At 34.0% G+C, this 21002-nt stretch overlaps 1 protein-coding gene across 1 annotated transcript in view; it reads left to right on the forward strand.

The window, feature by feature from the left end:
* The window catches only part of LOC118746636, a 142874-nt gene that overhangs the window by 110260 nt on the left and 11612 nt on the right, over positions 1–21002 (forward strand). The window contains exons 4-5 of the mRNA XM_036480494.1: positions 14853–14873; positions 17331–18535. Coding sequence (XP_036336387.1) covers positions 14853–14873; positions 17331–18535 — 1226 coding nt within the window. The remainder of the gene's footprint in view (positions 1–14852; positions 14874–17330; positions 18536–21002) is intronic.

Below are 21002 nucleotides of genomic sequence, written 5' to 3' on the forward strand. Positions count from 1 at the left end.
CTTTGCAAATTACATAGATTTAAATCCAATTCTGCTCTGTGGTCGCACTCTTTTTTGTTGTGACTCTTTGTCCTCGCGCCCCGCTTACTTTTTCTGCATTGCACTTGCTAACGCTGGCTTTTGAATATTCAAATTTAATGTGATTTTTTTTTTTCTATTTATAAATTTAATCATCGTTCCCTGCATTTTAGCGTCCTTTTTTGCAGGCGTGGCGTGTGTTCCTTAGTGAAGTATTTTTGATATATATATTTTGCTTGAGATTCTCTTTTGGCGCTTCCACTTCGCATTCGTTTTTTTTTTTACATTTTTGACGCCCTTACGGCTTAAGTGAAATGGTGTGAAAGAAAAATTGAAAATATGACCTAAATTCCCTTTTCCGCATCCATTAGCGTTGATTAAAGTTACCCCAAAATATGCGGATTTGCTAAAATACAAACGTGCTGTCACAAGTAAAATTTTAATTTAACAGCAGAAGATGCATACAATTTTTATGTGTGTACTAGTATATGTACTCCGACAGCCTTTCTTGACATAGAAGATGTGTTTAACAATGCTACATTCGAAGCTTTTTACACATTCTTAGAGACATCAGAACGATTCCTATAGAATTGGAAATATGCACACTTAACAATGTAACGCATGTGTCGAGGCTTGGCGGAGGGAGGGTATGTGGAAGAGGGCTCTAAGGTAGGAGATCTCCCTAGTCTTCTGGCTGTTCAAATGAGCGAAGTCAACAAGGGTGGTCAAAATCTACACTGTTAGCTTAGCGTCAATCAGTGCCTTGGGTTCGCTCACTATCAAAAAAAAATAAAATAAAAAATAAAATTAAAATAAGTTCCTAAAAACTAAATGAAATAAAAAAAAATTAATAAAAAACATGAAATAATTTTTCAAAAAATTTATTAAAAAAGGAAAAAAGAGATTAAAAAAATAATATTTAAATTATAATAAAATTATATATTTTTCTTTTGAACACAATAAAACCTGAAAATTAAATAAAAAAATCCCCAAAAAAATGAAAACAATAGAAATAAGTTCCTAAAAATTAAGTCAAATTTAAAAAATACACATTTTTCTTATTTAAACTATAGAAATTAAATTTTTTTATTTTTGATAACAATAAAATCTAAAAATGAAAAGAAAGTTTAATTAAAAAGATAATAACAAATAAAAATAAAAAATAGATAGATTCTTAATATTAAATTAAAAACTAAAAGAAAGTAAAATTAAGAAACGACAGAAAAAATAATTAAAAAGAAGAAAAAAATAAGCTCCTAAAAATTAAATTAACTTAAAAAAAAAACATATTTTTTCTTTTTAAAACAATACTTACTCAAAATAAAATAAAATTTAAATTAAAAAAGAAAAAAAAAATAACAACAAATAGGTTTCTAAAAATTAAATAAAAAAAGGCAAAAAATATGGTTCTTTTTAAATTAATAAAGTCTAGGAATTGAATAAAAATAAAAAATAAAAGTTCTGTTTTTTTAGATCAGGCGATTTTCCCAAATTAATATAATTTTTATGAAAAGTTCAAACTTTTGCAGGGGAAAAATAAGAAGCCAAAATACTACTTAACTAAACATCCATACATATATGTTACTTTTTCAGCCAAACCGTTTCAACCAAAAACGAACAAGCCCAATTAATTTTCATATCGAAGAAGAAAACCGCTGCACCTTCGGCAAAAAAATTCCAAAAAATCAACTGTAATTTTTAGCCATTCGAAACTTGCACATTATTACACTCAAAGCCCAAGGTACTAAGTTTCGAGTAAATCACATTAAAATTTTGTTATTTCGTCCGCCTCACAGCTGCTAGTAATAGTATTAGCTAAGTTAGTTATTTATCGCCAACAGCTTATAATTGAATGATTCTCAATCGAATCAAACGGACTGAAGCAAAATGTACGCAAAATATTCTCACATTTTACTATTTCTCGTCGATGGATGTTTGTCTGTTGGTATGCATATACATACATACTTACACACATATGCACATATGTAGCTATGTAGCCGTGCTATAAACACATTGTTGGCGCTACGTCATAGTTCACCTTGGCTTGGCAGTTTGATGGCATAACGTTGTTGCTTGCTCGCTTGGGGTATTCAGAACTATGTGTTTATACAAAAGTGCATTTGTATCTTTTTGCAGACCTTTCACACTCTAGCTAGGTTACAAATATAAGGTTTTTTGTTAAGAAACTGCAGCTCTTACCGCATTGAGTTGCGGTATCTTCAATGCTACTGTTACTGTGAAATACTTGCTCTTCATTATACTAAAATTTAATGGGCTACAAAACTGCATACTCAAAAAAATTCTAAAAAAAAAAAAATTAAAAAATTTGAAAAATGTATAAATTTATAATGTACTAATTTTACACTAATCTTTACTTCGGTGTAAAAAAAATCATAAATCCTATTATTGTAGAGTGCACCCCATGATACTATACATAAATATTGCACAATACTCCGAATCGCCATTGTAATTTTTATCCAGTTTTTTTTTGTAGATGGCATATTTTCAAAAACTTTTTTTTTTGTTATCAAAAAATGTGTATGTGAAATTTTTTTTTTTTTTAATATTCCTTCCCACCATGCAAAACATGAGAAATAGGCAACAATCGTCAATGGCAACAAATTGGCGACTCACCGATTTATTGCTGTGGTGACAAATCGGCAACATCACTTCGTTCATGACAATTTTGAATAAAAAACTTCTCAAAAATTCCGAAACTTACGAATATGGCGTCAATAGTATTGGCCAAAATCATCTAAATTATGCCCAAGGACAAGATTGAAGAAATAGGAAGCCTCACAGCGACAAATGAATTAATTCCGATTGTAAGTTGCGATTTGGTATACATAAAAAATTAATGAAGCCTTAAAAAGAATAAAATTATTCCAAATATCGCCTGAAGCGATAAGAAAAGGACTCATTCAGGTAATAAGAAAACGACTCGCCCAGGCGAGTTGCCTTCGGCGGACGTTTTAGAGCGACCGGTAATAGGAAATCGATTCGATGGCAATATTACCGGCAATAAATTTGTTTCCGAGGGCGACACGTTTTCTTATTGCCGGCAACAGAAATTGTTTGGTGGGTTTTCATAGAGAATTTTAGTGTGTGTATGTGTGATTTTTTTTTAATTTTTTCCTCGCCCCATTCTCGAGATATTTGGAAAACTATTAAATCGATTTGTTTTTGTTTTTGGGCTGTAAAGTTCTTAAAAATGTATTAATCAAGCTCAAATTTAATATTTATTTATTATCTATGTTTATGCATCAATCCCTAAAATCAAACACATGAAGTGTGAACCCCATCTGTTTTGGTATGGAACGTCCCATACACATATACACCTGCTGTACTCAATTTCAATAGACCGTGTAGCAAACATTTAACAATAACTTTCGAGCACTCGGCACTAAGGCGCTGGTGGTCTATTTTCAACCCTTTATTGCCTTCATTTGCTATTTTTATCTGACCACCTTTTCTAAATAATTCATTAAACGTTGAGTGCATGACGTCACAAAACACAGAGACATCCAAACCTTAATGCTTTACTCACATTCCAACACCACACTCTTCAGTTTTACCACTCGAACCGTGATGCCAAAAGTATTTGATTTGAAGTGAAGCGTATGGTGGCTGTATTTTTAAGTAGTCACTTGCATATGCCATGCCATTGTGTCAAGGGAGTACCGATGAAGGACATCTGCGGTACATATGTACACTCATACATATGCACATACATATGTACATTGCTATACTGCGCTGATTGTAACCTTGTACTGCATTTTCAATTCCATTTTGTAATCTTTCTTCTCCTATCTCCACTTTACTCGTTGTGACGTAGTGGCTACTGAGTGGTAAGCAAGCGGCCTTGCATACTTTTTGGCGGCGCTTCCTACCCTTAGTATTTTAGTCTGGCACTGCAGTGAGAAAAACTTGCATACACTCAATTGACTTGCTTCGCACTCTCTGTGTTTAGTGTGAATAAGTACAAGTAGTCTTGCACTGCTTAAGGTTAGAACACTCAAAATTGTGATGCAGGAAAGTTAAAAATGAGTAACGCTTGAGTGAAAGAGGGCTGAAAAGTAATGAGTTGATTTTGAGTGAAGAGATGGTTGAGTGTGAAATTTAACCCAGCTGAAAATTTCATTAGTTAAAACTCTGAAACTGCCGAGTTTCACTTAAATATTGAATAAGAGAAAAAGTTTGTTCCTTTCGGCTACAAGGATGTAAATAAATTAGCAAATTGAAATTAGCTAGCACCGAATTGCATATTTTTAATATATCGACGGCTGAGTGAAAGACCGACCTATCTCGGCAGTTCGAAAACTCCGTCTCAGAAAACTTTTCCAGAACGCTCTATCGCTAAAAACCCCCTAACTCAGCTGCCGATTCTAAAATCGAAGCAAATTTTTGCATCCGATTTCCTAAGCTTCAACCCCTACGTCGATGCTACGATAGTCGAAGATATCACATATAAATTTTGGTCCCGATCGGAGTCGGTCAAAGGCCAGATGTCTCGAGTTGGTTAATACGTCTTCATAGGGTAATCTGAACTTTGACCTCTGTGTGACACGCCTTAACCGACTACAATGGGCAGACAAATTTATACGTGATATCTTCGCCTATCGTAGCATCGATGTAGGGGTTAAGGCATAGGAAATCGTAAGGTAAAGATTACCTTCCTACATTTAAGGACCACCCTAATATGCGTATATAAATTATTTAATGTTTCTAATTTTTAATTTTTTCCATATTTTAATGCCAAATAAATTGTTTTTATTTTTTAATTTTTAATAATTATTTTATATAATTTTTTATTTTTATTTTTTAAATTTCTGTAATGTTTTTTTCTGTTAATTGTTTTTTTTAGTCTAATTATTTGTTTTACTTATGGCGGCCGCTGTGGTGTAGTGGTAAACAGTGCGCGGTTCCACTTCGCAGTGACTGGGTTTAAACAACAAAAAATGTACAAAAAAGGTTTTTTTTAACAGCATTTGCCCCTCGGCAGGAATGGCTAACCTCTGAGTGTATTTCTGCCATGAAAAACAGCTTCTCATAAAAATACAATCGCCGTTCGGAGTTGTGTGACAACATCATGGCCCACGCCACAAATCGGAGGAAAAGCTCGGCAAAACATGTGCTTAAGCGCCAATCTATTATTATTATTAATTGTTTCATTTGTATTTTTTAAATTTTTGATATTTCATACTAAAATTTTTATTATCTAATGTTAGATTTAAATTTATTTATTTATTTTTTATTTTTATTTTCGAAATTTGTATTTAACTTTTTATATTTTTGCTTTTATAATGTTTCTAAATTGGTTTATATTTCAAGGTCAAATACTTATATTTATTGCTATTTTATTTTTTGTTAATATCTTAGTTTTTTCTTTTTTTTCTTTTTTTACATTGTTTTAATCTATAGAATAAATTTTTTTTTTATACTGTAATGTTTTTGATTTAAATTTTATTTTTTTAATTAAATTATATTTTTTTTACTTCTTCAAATTGTTTTTAATTGAAATTTACCCAAAAAAACATACATTTTACTTATGAGCAGATACAAATTTGGGAAATAATAGGCAACGCTTATTTGCCTCGAGCGAAAATGTTAAAATAAAAGTAAGAAAGCACACCGTTTTGTTTGAGCTAAGAAAAAAATAAAGCTAATGAGTATGCAAAATACTTTTAGGCCCCGCCTAATGGCGGAACCAAGCGGCTATCTTCTAATTGCAGCTGATGAGTGTGAAACTGGGGGCAGAAAGCACCATCGCCTTGACTCGCATTCGACACTCGCGGGACTGCCACAATGATTTCATTGTTTTATCGCAATGCTTTGCAAGGCATCTACGTGCGTTCAGAGTCAACCGCATTCACAGCGAAGTTATACTTTTCGCTGCCCGACTTCTGCTCGTCGCTTTCGTTATTTGTACAATTTGACTTCGTCGCTGACATATTCATATTTTTTTTATATTTTTTTCTGCCTTTTCGATTTTTTTTTTCAAGTTTTTCTTGCTTTTTCTTTTACCTCACGCGCCTGCAAATATGTGTGCTCTTATGTTCATGCAAATACACAGTGTTGTATTGTTTGTTTGCTTTTATGTTTCATATTTTTTTTTCTGCGCCTTGGCTTCTTCATTGTTTACTTACACACATTCCAGCGCGCATATGACGTACAACATAGATACATATGTACATATTTACATATGCATATTGTTGTGCTCATATGCGCATAATGTGTAAATTAATTAAAAATGTATGACAAAATAATTACAGCTGACCTTGTTTTAGTGCGGACTTGTGTATGTGTGGTAAATATGTATATTTGTGTGTTCTCTTGTTTGCTCGTTTATGCGCGCTCGCACCATTTCCTCTACTTTTCTTTTCCAACCCATGCCCATTTTCCTTCAATTTCTATTCCATTTTCAATTTCGTCATCGCTTCCATGGCTCGCAACGTTCATTTATATTGAGCGGCTTTAACAAACATACGTACATACATACATAAAGCCACATATGTAACCGCTGTAATAACAAAATATGCTGCTTTTAGTCTGGTTTGCGCCTTTTACTCGTTCGCGCTTTGTGCTGTGCCATTGGCGTCCGTCCGCATGCTGAGTTTGATTTAAGCGAATATTTTCGTCCATTTTCGAAACACCCGCGAAAATTTGCATTGCTAGTGAAAATATGAATTTCATTTCGTTCACATATGGAATTTTGAATTAATTTTATGCAGAAAAGTGGTTTTTGAGGTGTTGTGATTTTTTGTGATCAAAAGCATACTCATGGCGTATGAGTAATGCGCTTTGATTACGTATACGACCTGCTTAACAGCCACCCGAACTTATTTGCTTTTGTATCATAGCGCTCGTATTTCGCGTATGTATTTCGTTTAACTACAATATTTTGTTAATTTTAATTTTTTTTTTTTATACTTTTCTGCTGTTTTATTATTAATTACTCCAAATATTTTCGACTGGTAATCCATTATAAAATTTTGTTGCTATGCCCTGCTTAGTGAATAACTAAGCAATTTCGTGCATGCAACTTGGGCTTTACGAGTTTGTGTCGCCATCGGCGTTGCCATCGCTGGCATTGTCGCCGCCGCCCCAACCGCCGTCGCTGGTTTCGTTGCGCCTATTTGTCATTATTAAAAATTTAGTAGTGCTCGTAATTGGATACTTTAGTTTTCGGTTAGCCGTTTGTTTGGCGAATTTAATGACCATATTTTGTGTCAGGCGATCGAATTCGTGGTGCCATTTGGCCTGAGTGCGCGCTTCGCGCTTAGAACATTGTATGTATTCGTACTTATATATTTACAGTGTGTGATTTTATTTTTCGTACACGTAAAATATGTAAACCGCTAAAAGCTAAAAAAATTAGGCTCAGAGGTAAGCTTTTAGTTTAATTATCGAAACTAGCCCGATTGGTTTCAACATGAAAAATGAACTCTAATGCCTAGTTCCAGGAAAGCAAATTAAGTGAAAACTTATTTTTTTATTTGAAATCCATATGAAAACGAACAGAAAAAGTAACTTTTCACTTAAATTCATTTCGTGAAACCGGCAGTAAGAATTAAGTTACCGATGTCCTAGATTTGTTCTAAAAATTTAAAATACGTATGATGTTAAAAAATATAAATAAACCAAATTTTTTAGTAAAAATATTTTTAAAGGAAATTTTTCCATAAAAAAGGCATGTATTTGAAGTTAGTTTAAAGAATTTTTTAAACTTCTTAAATTATTTTCCGGTTTTTTTTCGAAGTCCTATATATTTATTCGAAGTTCTATGGATTTTTCAGAGATTTTGTCGGAGTTTTATAGATTTCTCGGATTTTTGTAAATTTTTTCGGAGTTTTATAGATTTTTTCAGACTTAAATAGTTTTTTTCGGAGTTGAGTAGATTTTTTCGGAGTTGAATATTTTTTTTTCGGAGCTGAATAGATTTTTTCGGAGCTGAATATATTTTTTTAGTTTTATAGATTTTTTCCGAAAATTAGAGTTTTTGGAGCTTTATTGATTTCTTTTTAATTTTGATAGACTTTTTTGGAGTTCTAGATAATTTTTTAGCGTTTTATAGATTTTTTCGGAGTTTCATAAATATTTTTGGAGTTTCATAATTTTAGCGGAGTTCTACGAATTTTTTGGAAGTTTAATAATTTTTTTAGAGATTTATAGATTTTTCAGAGTTTTATTAGATTTTCGGACCGATGTAGATTTTTTCCGAGTTTAAGATTTTTTTTTAGTTTTTTATAGAATTTTTTCGGTTTTATATTTTTTTTTTAGAATTCACTAGATTTTTCGGAGCTTTATAGGGGTTTTTCGGACAGATATAGATTTTTCGGAGTATAAGAATTTTTTTTTTTAGTATTTTATATATTTCTTTCGTAGTTTTATGTATTTTTTGGAGTTAAGTAGAAATTTTCGTAGAATTTTGTAAATTAATAAATTTATTTTTTTTTTAAATATATTTCACACTGTAACAAAAATTATATAAGTACGTGTTTTGAACTTTGTACAAAATTTATCAAATTTTCATAAAAGTTTCCAACTTTTTGATCAAAATCTTTACGAAAATTTCGGGTATGCAGTTGAATAGCCCGTTTAATTTTGGTACAATAAAGTGCAAGCAACTACTTAACGTTGATTTTTGAAAATTTTTTTGTGCGCGCATTTTCTTCCACACAAAGTTCGCTCGACAATTTTTTTGTATGGAAAAATGTGTAACGCGTTCCACTAAAAAAGTTGCCAAAAATCAACTTGTTGTGAAACTTGTTATTTTGTTATACTAAAACTAAATGGTATATTAAATTGCAAACCCGAAATTTTTGTAAAAATTTTGTTAAAAAGTTTGAAATTTTTATAAACTTTTTCTAAATTTGTTTACAAAGTTTAAAACTTGTATTTGTATAGTTTTTGTTACAGTGTGAAATATATTAAAAAATAAATAAAATACCCCGCGTATTTTTTGCTTCTAATTTCATTTCAATAAACCCCACTGTTCACCACTAGCGTTGCGCTATTAGACACGCCATTAGGCGCATAATATTTCAATTTTTCTAGAAGCAAATTGGCCTTCACTTGGCGGCGTTAGTGTTCAGGTGGTTAAGTAGAGTGGCAGAGTCGTTTTTACAGTCGTTTTGTTGTAGGTGTGGTTAGCGCGCACGGTTGTCAGCGAACGTTATTATTACTATTGGCGCTATTTGCATTCTGTGTAGTATACTACAGTTACCTGACGCGCTGCATACTACCCTTAATATTAAGTCATACTTATAGGCATGTAGGCACATATTTGTGTTCGTATGAAATAGTAGCTTATGTCGAAAGGCTGGCTTTAGTATAATGCAGCATTCGTAGCATACGATAGCGAATGACTCACTGGCGCCGAGCCGTTGAAGAACATTAAAATTAAAATTTTTTTTTCAAAATTTATATGTGATGTGTGTATTAGATGAAAAAAAAATTATAATTTAAATTTTTTGAGTCTTTGTCTGAGCTATGCCCCCTGTGCGACACGCCTTAACCGTCTCCAATCGGGACCAAAATTTTTTATGTGACTTAGGCGTTGAGGCTTAGGAAACCTTGGGTAAACATTTCTCTCTTGCATTTAAGCACCACCCTAATGTGCATATGTAGATTTAAAATCAACTTAAAAAGTACTGAAAATTGAAATTACATTTAAACTGAATCCTCAGTGCGCCCAGTGTCACTTTAGTGCGCCGAAGGCAAGCTTCGAGTACGCTTTATTCAAGCGGCCATAGCTGAAATCCTGCTGAAGTGGCGCTACTCTGCGCAAGTGAGTGTGTGCATATGGATGTGTGCGTGTATCCATATGTATTGTGTAAATATTGTCGTAACGGCTGACAATGTTGATACCAATCAGTGCAGTGGCCCAAATGTGCTGCTCATAACTTGTCCAATTATGTCAGTCAGGCAGGTCGATTTCCTGGCCGCCTGACTGGCTAGCTGGCTATCTGGCTGACTGGCTGACCATTTCCGTTCTGTATCCACTCATTCAGTTAACTATAATAACCATCAAAGGTTTGCGCAAAAAAAAAAAAAAAAAATGTAAGCAAACAGAGCAGCAGTCAAGGGCTTATATTCAGCTGGTTTTTCATTTAATCACCATAACCATGTTGTTGTGATACCTCGCCTTCTTTCACTTGACTGAAGTGTTGCAATTAATGCGCATTTATTTGTAAAGCCAGTCACGCCCATCCACTACCGTACCGGCGAGAGCGGTGCGAGCAGCGTGAGCGTCGAATAAAATGCATTTTTACACCTGCCAACTGGGCAAAAAGCTACTAGCAAACAGCTAGTTAACAATGCATAAGAACTTCATTTTTATGTTGAACATTTACAGTTGATTATCCTGCAGTTAACTAACTGGGCGTTCTGTGCTTTTACATACATACTAAGTGTAGCTGCACGTTGAAGCGCCTGTCTGTTCGCCATTTTCCCTTTGGTGTAATAAATATTAATACCATTGCAAAGGTCTTTCACTGCTACATGTTTTCATTGCTAACTCATTCAGCTAATTGTTGTGTACATACATACATATGTGTGTGTATATGCTTTAGCGTTGCTGTCAGTGCGCTTCCGAGGCGCTTAATTTGCCGTCTGTGCGCGTCAGTAATGATGTTACGCCCTTAACTATATTTTTTGTTTATTTTTTTTTTTATTGTTGTACATTTTTATTATTACATTAATTTTTTTATTAACTCTCTGCATAGTTTTGCTTTAGCTTCATTACTCAGTTAATCCTTTTACTCGTTTTGATATTTTATTGTTTGCAGTAAATTAAAAAAGGCAATTTTCTCTTATACGGCTTTCAATTGAAATATTTTTAAATAAACCATAATTAAATGTTATTTAATTTAAGTCTTCCCGCAATTTTTTTTTTGTTTGTAGTATGTAACATTTTTATGCAGCATGACTTTTTACGCTTTGTCACCTTTATTTACATAAAAAATTTAAATTCATATTTTTATTGGTTTTCTTTAATGTCATGGTAAGTCAGGAATATTGCATCTCAAATTCAAATGCAAAAATTTAATTTGCATATCAATGTAGTTTTTATCAGAATCTCTGAATTTTTATGCGTTTAATGGATTTTTTTTTAAATCTATAATAATGCCTTCAGATGCCCAATTAAATTGAACAATTGAATTGTAAATTGTATCAACTGGTGATTGAATTGAAATCAGTGTCAATTTCAGAAAAAAATTAGGTCGCAATTAAGTTTAAATGTGATGTTCATACTTAAAGCATCGCTGCATTTTCCTTGTCCTGCTGCCTGCATTGGATATTAACACCAGTTTGTTGGATTAGACGGAATAGTTGACAATGAGTCATAGGAAAATTACAGCGGCAAATAAGAAGAAGAGAAGATACAGTGGTGGACAAACGGTGATTCACGTTTGGCGACTATCTCTTGCTGGTCTCATATGCTTGCAGTTATCATTCAAGCTTAGCGTGAAGCCAACAAGAAAAGAAGAAAAGAACCCTTAGCCAAGAAATTTAAAGCTGCCTTAGAAAATTCTAGTTGACTGTGATCTGAACCTATCCTGCCTATGAATGGGCAAAAAGTGTGTTTATTTAAGGAATTTTTTCTTAAAGATTCCGGTACTTAATTACAAAACCGAAGCAAATTAAGCAAGATATCTTACCGCATAAGATGCCTTTGCCTTGAATTTCTCAAATTATTCAAACCTTTTCATAAATCTGGTACTCGATAAACGTCTTATTATAATAATTTTTTAAGAGGTGACATCCGAAATTTTGAACTTTTCTTACGATATGTTTTATGTGACTGAAATGAAATAAACCACCGAATTTATTCTTACGTACTTGAAGTCGGTAAAGAAACACCCTGTATAAAAGTGAATGTCTCTCTGTTTGTTCTCTATGGACTCATAAGTCTTCTTTTGATTGCGAGCGCCACTTAGTGAGTAATTTTTTTTGCTAAATATGTTTTTTTAAATATTTTTTTTTTGCAATATATTTTTTTTTGCAAAATAATTTTTTTGCAGCATATTTTTTTTTCAAAATATTTTTATTTTTAGTAAAATAATATTTTTTTGCAAAATATTTTTTCAAAATAATGTTTTTTTTAATATATATATTTTTTTCAAAATAATGTTTTTTTAATAATTTTTTGCAAAATAATTTTTTGCAAACTAATTTTTGCAAAATAATTTTTTTTAGAAAATAATTTTTTTTTAGAAATTTTTTTTTTTTTGCAAAATATTTTTTTTTTGTGTTTTTTTTTGGTAAAACAATAGAGATAATAAATTTGAATCAAATCGGTTCGTAAATAAAATATGTTTGATATTCGCTTCCAGCATCACCTGGCGAGTGGTTTTCCTATCGTTAGGGTAATATGTGTACTAAGTTTGAATAAGTCGAACCAAAAACACGGGTTGCTGAATACATACATATATATTATATACTATGTGTAGATTAGTTATTCTGTTACGTGGGAGACCTTGAAAACTTCTGCACTTCCACCAGGGGAAATAAATGTATGGCTCAAAATCAGCACGACTTGGGATATTGCGAACCGCTGTAGTACTCCTGAAGTGACATCCACTTTCAGCATTTGAGAACGTCAAAGCCAAAAATTATGAAAATAATCGGCCTTATTAAGGTTGTCGACGTCGACATCGATGTAATTTTTTATTAAAAAAGTAGCGCTCTTAAGTCCAACTCCAACTACACTGATCACAGTATTTTTGCATTTTGTATTTTCTTTTTAGATTCAAAAACCTAATTATCGCAAAATTTTATGAAAAAATCTTTCGTATAACATTTCAGCACCTTAACTGCCTTTTGACCCTTATTTTGAAAAAGTTTCATGGAACTTCATTAAAAATGCCATTTAGAAAGTTAAATATTAAAAAAAAAAAAACAAGTAATAAAGTCTAAGTTCGGGCGGAGCCGAACATTAAATACCCGGCGCAAGTGTTAAATATATGATTTTCACCTTTCCGAAACCTACCGCTAGATGGTAAGCGGGGGTGTATCAATTTTGAGTAAATTAGCGTCCTTAAATTTCGAAATATTGCAGTTTCAAGCATTTTTGAAATTTACCGTTATATGAAAAGCGGCCGTAATTTTAGTCCGATTTCAATAATTTTTAAAGTTTTGCTTTTATGTGGCAAGCACAATAACCACACCGAGTTTGGTACAAATTGGTAGAACGGTTACCGATATACTTATATGTGATCATAAGTGGGCGGTGCCACGCCCATTTTGCAAAATTTTACCATAAACGTATTTCTTGGTAAAGAATTGTTGCAAGCATCAATTTTGAATAAATTAGCTTCAATATTTACTGATTTATCGAAGATTATGTATTTCTCTAAATTACCGTTATATGGGAGGTGGGCGTGGTTATTGAGCGATTTTAAAAATTTTCGGCCATTTGGTATGTTGTGCGAAGACCAACAACTGTGCCAAGTCTGGAAGAAATCGGTGGAGACGTTGCCAAGATATACACATGTAACCATAAGTGGGCGTGGCTGCGCCCATTTTTCAAAAATTTATAATATTCTTATTTTTCGTCTAAAAATTATTGTAAATATCAATTTTGAGTGAATAATCTTCAGTAGTTACTAAAATATCGCAGTTTTCGTATTTCTGAAAATTACCGTTATATGGGAGGTAGGCGTGGTTATTGTCCGATTTCGCCCATTTTCAATACCATCCGTCCTACGCCCAAAAGAAGTTCACGTACCAAGTTTCGTTAAGATATCTCAATTTTTACTCGAGTTATCGTGTGCACAGACGGACGGACGGACGGACGGACAGACAGTCACCGCTTAATCGATTTCTCTTTTCATTCTGATCATTTATGTATACATTTGTCTATATCTATCTCTATTCGGTTTGCCTGTTACAAACAACCGTTATGTGAACAAAGTTATAATACCCTTGTGCACAAGTGCGCTCGGGTATAAAAATGCAATCATAGAAGTCTGGTCGTTCAACAATGTTTGTTTAAATAAAATTATAGTTTAAAAAACTAAAACTTCCCTGTTATAATTGCCATTCGTATTGTCATCTGGTATGTAACTTGGGAATAGAAATCGCTGCATCTTTTAGGCGCACCAATATTACATAGTTACATCCCGAGTTAATAAATGGAAGGTAAAAAGGCTCTCACAGTGTTATTTTCTTTTTCTTTTAATTTAAAATTGAAGTTGATATTTCAACGTTTTCTAATATTATTTAAAATCTTAGTTTTTGTATATTTAAGTTATAATTATTCATTTAATGTTATGCCTGTTTTGCATGTCCTACAAACTATTATTTATTAATTTATGAATTTTTGCATTTTATTTCATTTTTATATTTCCATTTGTGTGCGTATATTATTGCAACTACTACTACTACTACTCGTACTCCATACAACTGCATTTATTTATGTAAATCTACTGCAACAACTACTGCTTGCTTGCCTTTATACTTTTGTATTTGTGCCTGCTGTTTGTACATCGTATATCGTATCGTATCGTATCGTATCGCATCATATGAATCGTTTTTAATTTCATTTGTGCCGTAAATTGTATTGTCGTATTGTGTTGCATATCGTTTGTGAACGTCTCATATTGCTGCCGTCGCTCGTCCGACGCCCATTGATCCTTCCTGCATATGTCCGCACCACGACTATTTGATAAATGCATGAATATTATTCTGTCCTGTCGCTGCTTGCTTTTCTGCGTGCCCGTTTTATATGATTGCGCTGTCATTGGCGCCTTATCGCCGCGATGATTCGATGTGGCTGCAACATGTGGCAATAAATTCAATAATCTCTTTGTATGCTGTGTTGTGCGTAGAATTTTGGAAAGCAAAATCAGGTTTGTTTTTATAGTAAATAGTATGTAAATTCTAATTTGTTTAATGTTATTTCATTTAGTGCATTGTTTTCCATATTTTCTATATTTCATTATTTCATTTATCTATATGCGATTATTATTTCATTAAGTTTTGCTTTAGTAGTTTTTAATTAATAGCCTTACGTTTTGTTTAAGATAAGTGTTTATATGATGGAAAACAAGCAAAATCTTGCCAACCATTATTTTTAATCAAACAATTATATATTTATGTAATTATTTAATTTTATTTAAGCTCAATTAATTTGTATTGACAAAAATTTTTGGTTGTGCGTAAGAAGTTTATTTTTGATTACTGGCCAATTTTAAAACTTGACAGCAATTTTTCGACATAAAAAATTTGATTTGCTCATTTAAAAGCTGAACACAAATTGTTGGTCATAAAAAAACTGGACATAAATTTTTGGCCATTTAAAAAGTGTACATAAATTTTTGGTCGTCCAAAAACTTGATATAAATTTTTTTTACGTTACAAAGTGCTCATTTGATTTAGACATACATTTTTGGCTATTTAAAACTTTAACATAAATGTGCGTTCATTTGAAAACTGGACATAAATTTTTGGTCAGTTAATAACGTGATGTAAGTTTTTAGCCATTGAAACTGGGCATACATTTTTTTCCATACATTTCTTGTAAGTTTTTGTTCTTTAATTTGAAAGCTGGACATACATTTGAAAAATATACATACATTTTTGGTTATTTAAAACCTGCGCACATATTTTCGACGCGTAAAGTATAGAATTAACGGTAGCAAGTGGCTGTAGTTTTTCGCCTCATAAAAATATGTATATGCAACAGCTAACGAAGGGTAAAAAATGGGCAAGAAACTTGACACCTTAAAGCAAAAAAAAAAACAGTTCGCTGTACACCACTGAGTCTTAAAGTATTTTTGCAAGGAATTTCTATCCTTTTTTGCCTTCCAGCATTTTTCGGTGAAACATATTTTTTTTTTTGAAATAGTTCTACTGGAATAATGGAAATACATGCCCCGTTAGCAAACGTTTAATGCTTTTCGCTTAGCTTTAATATACTAACATTAGGGTGGTACGTTAGGGTGATGAGAACTGAGATTTGTGTGAATAGTACTAGAACGGGGTACTCGAGGACTAAGAACTTTGAAAAAAAAAAAATCTCCAAGAACAAGAACATCGATGTATCATTCTTTGAAATCGGACTGTAAATGCAGTAGATATGACGAAGAATGCAAAAAGGCGATTTCTACGTTCTGCCTATTTTTTTTCGAAATTGCCTTGCAAAAATACTTGCGATTCGAAGGTGTAAGGCGAACATTTATTCTTTTTCAGTCTGTTGGGTAGTGGAAAAGGGGCATAAATGCACATAAAGGTGATCATATAAAAAGTTTATAATGTTAAGCACCCTCCATTTAGTATTTTTCTAAATGAAAACAAAAGAATGCCCGTACTTTTTTTAGTTAAAAAAAATAAGATATTTACAACTGCCTCAAATCCCATGAAGTTTTCCATATATTTTATATAGGGAACAACGCTTTTTCGTACAAATGATATAGAATTCTTGAAAATCAATGAAATTTTTCGGAAAGCTCTGTTTCTCTGCAGGAGACTTCCAGTAATAATGCCCAATTTTTTGTTTTAAAATTTTTTTATTTGCATTTGTATTTTTTGGGTGACCTATAAAAAATAGTTACTTTAAAAAAATTTTTAAATAAAAATTAGGTATTGTTAATGTAAGTCTTCCGAACAGAAACTGAGTTTTACGATCGAAAAATGTTGATTTTCTAGAATGCTATACCATTACTACGAAAACGTGGTTTTTCTCCATGTAAAATACATGAACAACTCTTAATGGGCTTTGAGGCAATGCTAAATATCATTAAAAAAGAAAAAAAATCTGGGTATTATATTTTTTCCTTTTAGAAAAATCCTAGGGGGTGAGATAACCATCATTTTGTCGATAAATATAACGGTTAAAACAATATAGCAGGTATTATCCGTAAAAAAGTTAGTAACTATATCCATAACTATCGATAAATTTTCGGCAAACTTGTCGATAACTATCGATATTTTTTTTATCGATAGCTATCGCTAAAAGTTATATATAGATTTCGAGGAATAGAGTTAATATTGCATACTTCTTACGTAGTCATTATGTATGTAGATATATATGTATGTAAGCAAATACGTAGTGCCGCTACTAGAAAGGAATCTATTGCGTAGTGATTATACATATTGAAGTAGTATCACTATTAACTATTTTTCCTCACCACCTCTATTTTTATGAGCTTAGTCGTAGCTTTCCACGAATTACCAATCTAATATATTTTTCTATTTTCTCTTTTTTTTTTGCCCGTACACCTTGATGATGCCGCTAATCGGCGCAATTCCAATTTGATTGCATTCACCTGAACGCGCCTCGCACACTCGCACATACGCACACACAGACAACAGTCGTTGCTCTCGGACGAACAAGCCAAAGAAGTCGAACAGATACTCTCCGCCGCACCCACAGTTGGTGTGGCCGTTGCAGCTGTTGTTGCCACAGCTACTTCGCCAACTAGCATTAAAAGTCTAATCGAAGAAACGCAACTAGAATCACCGCCACCAACAGAGCAGCAGGGCAAAAAGGCAACGACGAAAGCAGCTGCCGCCAAAGTTAGCATTGACATAGCTGGTGACGTACGTGCTGCTCCTGTAAATGCTACCTTAACTGCAAGTGGCGGTTGTAATCCAATAACTGTCGCCAACGAAAGTGTTACCGCCTATAACAAGGCCGACGAAGCGGAAGATGATGATGACGAGGAGGAGGACGACGACGACGACGGGGATGTCGACATAGTTGGCATTGGCGCCGCACCTGCACACATTTTAAATGCGACCTTCACCAAGGCGGTAGATAGCAGCATCAGTGCTGCAGCAACTAACAAGGCCAACAACAACAATAACCACAACAACAACAACAGCAGCAATACACACGACGACGATGAGCCCGAATGGCTACGTGATGTACTTGAAGCGCCTAATCGCAGTCTAGAGAATTTGCTAATTTCCCGCTGTGCTGGAGTCAACGATAGGAGGCGACATTCATCGGAAAGTCAAGACAGAATTGTGGGTGGTGAAAGTAGTTTTGTTGAAAGTAAACATTCCGACTTGGTGACTGCATCTAAGGTCGAGACTAGTTACGATGCAGACAATGATTCGACACTTTTTATACAACAACAACAACAACAACAACAACAATACGAACAACCACAATCACCCAGCGGTAAGCCAGGCGAACAGCAGTCACTTTTGAATCAAACATTTGTGCAACAGGAATCAAGTAGTCCAACACCGCATGGCCAAACGGGCGAATCTCTGCAAGAATCAATTGTTTCGGTTGAGTCAACTCAATCGGATGGTACACTCAATCAGACTACGACCATTGATGACAGCATAATCTCAAGCAAACATAATTCCACTTACTCATTAGCTGAGGGTGAGCTACATTCGATTAATACAAATACAACAACTACTAGTCTTGGTGGCATAGAACTCGACGATTCGCAATACTATATACCAGAGTATCCGCCAGTGAAGAGCAAGGAAGTTTATGTGGAATCCGGAGTGCATTATTTCGAAGATGGCAACTTTTGGATGGAAGTGCCGGGTAAGTTTGGTTTTTAATATTTTATTAGTGTATTTTCGGTTCTGATTAGTGATTTTATCACTGAATCCTAACTGTCGGAAAACTTAAGGAAAGCTTAATTTTTTATAGAATTTTAATAAATTAAATGTTTCAAAAGATTCTAGCTAGTTACGCCTGTTTTTACTTTTTGAAACTGCAACCGTTTGAATAAAAAATTTTGTAGGAAGGAAAATCATTTGTGAGCTTTCCTCCCCTCTCACTTTGTTTTTGTATGGGCAAGCAGTTTTAAGTACAGGAACGACTCGAGTGTTAACGGAAAAAGCTTGTTGTTGTTTTATTATTATTATTTGGAGATGAAGCTCTGCGACCTCAAGATCTATTGTGCCCACTTCATGGATTTACAGCCTGTCTATTAATCCAGTATCCGAGACAAACTTTAGTATGGAATTTAAACCTACGGATTTCACTTCGCCCCCGGTTATAAAATGTTCACCCAGGACAGTCTTCTAAGATGTGCTTTGCACTCTCCATATTCGTCCTGCAAAATCTCTATCGCTTCTGCGAGTAATTTCTCAGTTTAGTCAGGTGATAGTTCAGCCTGCAATGTCCTCTTAGGATTCCTGCAACAATTCTTAAGTTATTCTTGGATAAGCTCATACATTCCTTAAAGCCTTTTTAAGTTATATGCTCCTAAAAGTGCTTTGGACTGCTCTAGACCCAGTAGCTATTTCTTTAAGTCTCTTCCTCTAACCGGCTCAGGGCAGATAGTGCATGAAAGGGGTTGATGCTTCCTTCTTCGCAAGTTCATCAGCAATTCCGTTTCCTTTAATACCAATATATCCAGGAATTCAGAGAACCAAAACTCGATTGGTCGGACCAAGAGTATTCAGCTTATCAAGGCACTCACTCACCAGTTTAGATGTTACCTGATGGGATGTGAGGGCCTTGATAGCCATTTGGCTGTCAGTCAAGATCGCGATGTTCTCATTCCGGTAGTTTCGCTTCATATTAAAGTCCACACATTTCTATGGCGTATGTTGCAGCCTGGAAAATGCACATATGTTTTCCCATGGGTTCCTAGTATCTTAACCTCGGTCCAACTACACCTACCCCGGTACCCTCTTCAGGCAATGAGCCATCAGTGTACCAGGTAATCATGTTTTGCTTTATCCGATATCTCCTGGATATGCCTGCCCACCTCTTATTACGCAGAACAGTTGTTGTAACTGCATACAAATTCCCCAAACCGTTTTTAGGGAGCAATGCTGGGGTGGCAGTCCTTGGCCAGATATTAATCTCAGTCGTTCCGCTTACGTAGACCCAACTCTCGAGGGAATAATTCGATCCGAAAGCGTCTGTTGTTTCAGCGATCTAATCCATACGACCCTGCCGCAGCGTAGCTCCATAATCTACTTATTCGTTCTGACCTGGAGTTGAAATCCGGAAACCGATTTCTTCTGCATTGGCTATCGAAGGAGACTTGATGGACCTATGTAAGTCTTCACTGCAAAAAAACCCTTGATGCGTTCATTCTGGCACTGAAATGGTGGACGGCGAATTATTTGAATGGTCGATAGTGTTTCTTCGAGACTTATATTTCTAGGTGCTTGGGAACAGCACTGGTTGACTAAGGTAGAAGTGGCTTCGAATTCTTCCTCAGTTTTATTTTGTCAAGACTATAGTTAAAAAGGCGCGCGAGGTCTTTCAAATTTTTCGACTGCCATTTTTGTTTAACTATACTCGAATGTCCCTTAAAAATTGAGGTAGGACTGGTAGTAGAGGTGGCTCTCCTCGATGGATTGTTTACCATATTACTGATCGTTGGTAGCTCTGAATGAACGCTTCCTTGACAGACTATCTTCTGCAGCATAGCTATTTGATCGGTAGCCAGGCCGGAGTATCTAAGTTTCCACTGGATACAATACTCTTGCCTCTTTATAGTCGAGCTTAGCTGTTTAAAACATTTATCGGTGTTTTAAACCCTATTTCATAAAAAATCAAGAAGAAGACTTTAACTGCTTTATAAATCGAAAATTTGTATTTTATTTTTATGAATAAGGCCATTAGAAGATAAACTTTATATAGATAAGCATTCGTCAGAACGACAAAACATTTTCTGCTCACCCTAATCCGATGAACTGCCGTAGTCATGACGATCAGCTTCATACATCAGCAACTTGAAGGCCCATCTATCTGGAGTTCATACCCATATATATATCCGGTGTATAAAGACATGAAGCCTAAATGTTCTCCATAAATCCACCGCCTTCAACTGCCATCCTGCACCTCTTTACTTTTGTGCGGAACCAGTAAAATAATTCTAAATAATTCGGTGAGAGGGAAGAACATGATGTTTGCGTGTATTTATAAAAAATATATATATATTTATTGGATCAAAAAGTAGCTGGGTAGGCACTGTGGCCAATGGCAATCATCTATTACCACCTCTGCAAGGTTGTACGCCATGCCTAGTCCACAAACACTCTGA

This window comes from Rhagoletis pomonella, unplaced genomic scaffold, assembly GCF_013731165.1.
Source record: "Rhagoletis pomonella isolate Grant_MI unplaced genomic scaffold, Rhpom_1.0 Rhpom_scaffold_00011, whole genome shotgun sequence".
NCBI classification, from domain to species: Eukaryota; Metazoa; Arthropoda; class Insecta; order Diptera; family Tephritidae; genus Rhagoletis; species Rhagoletis pomonella.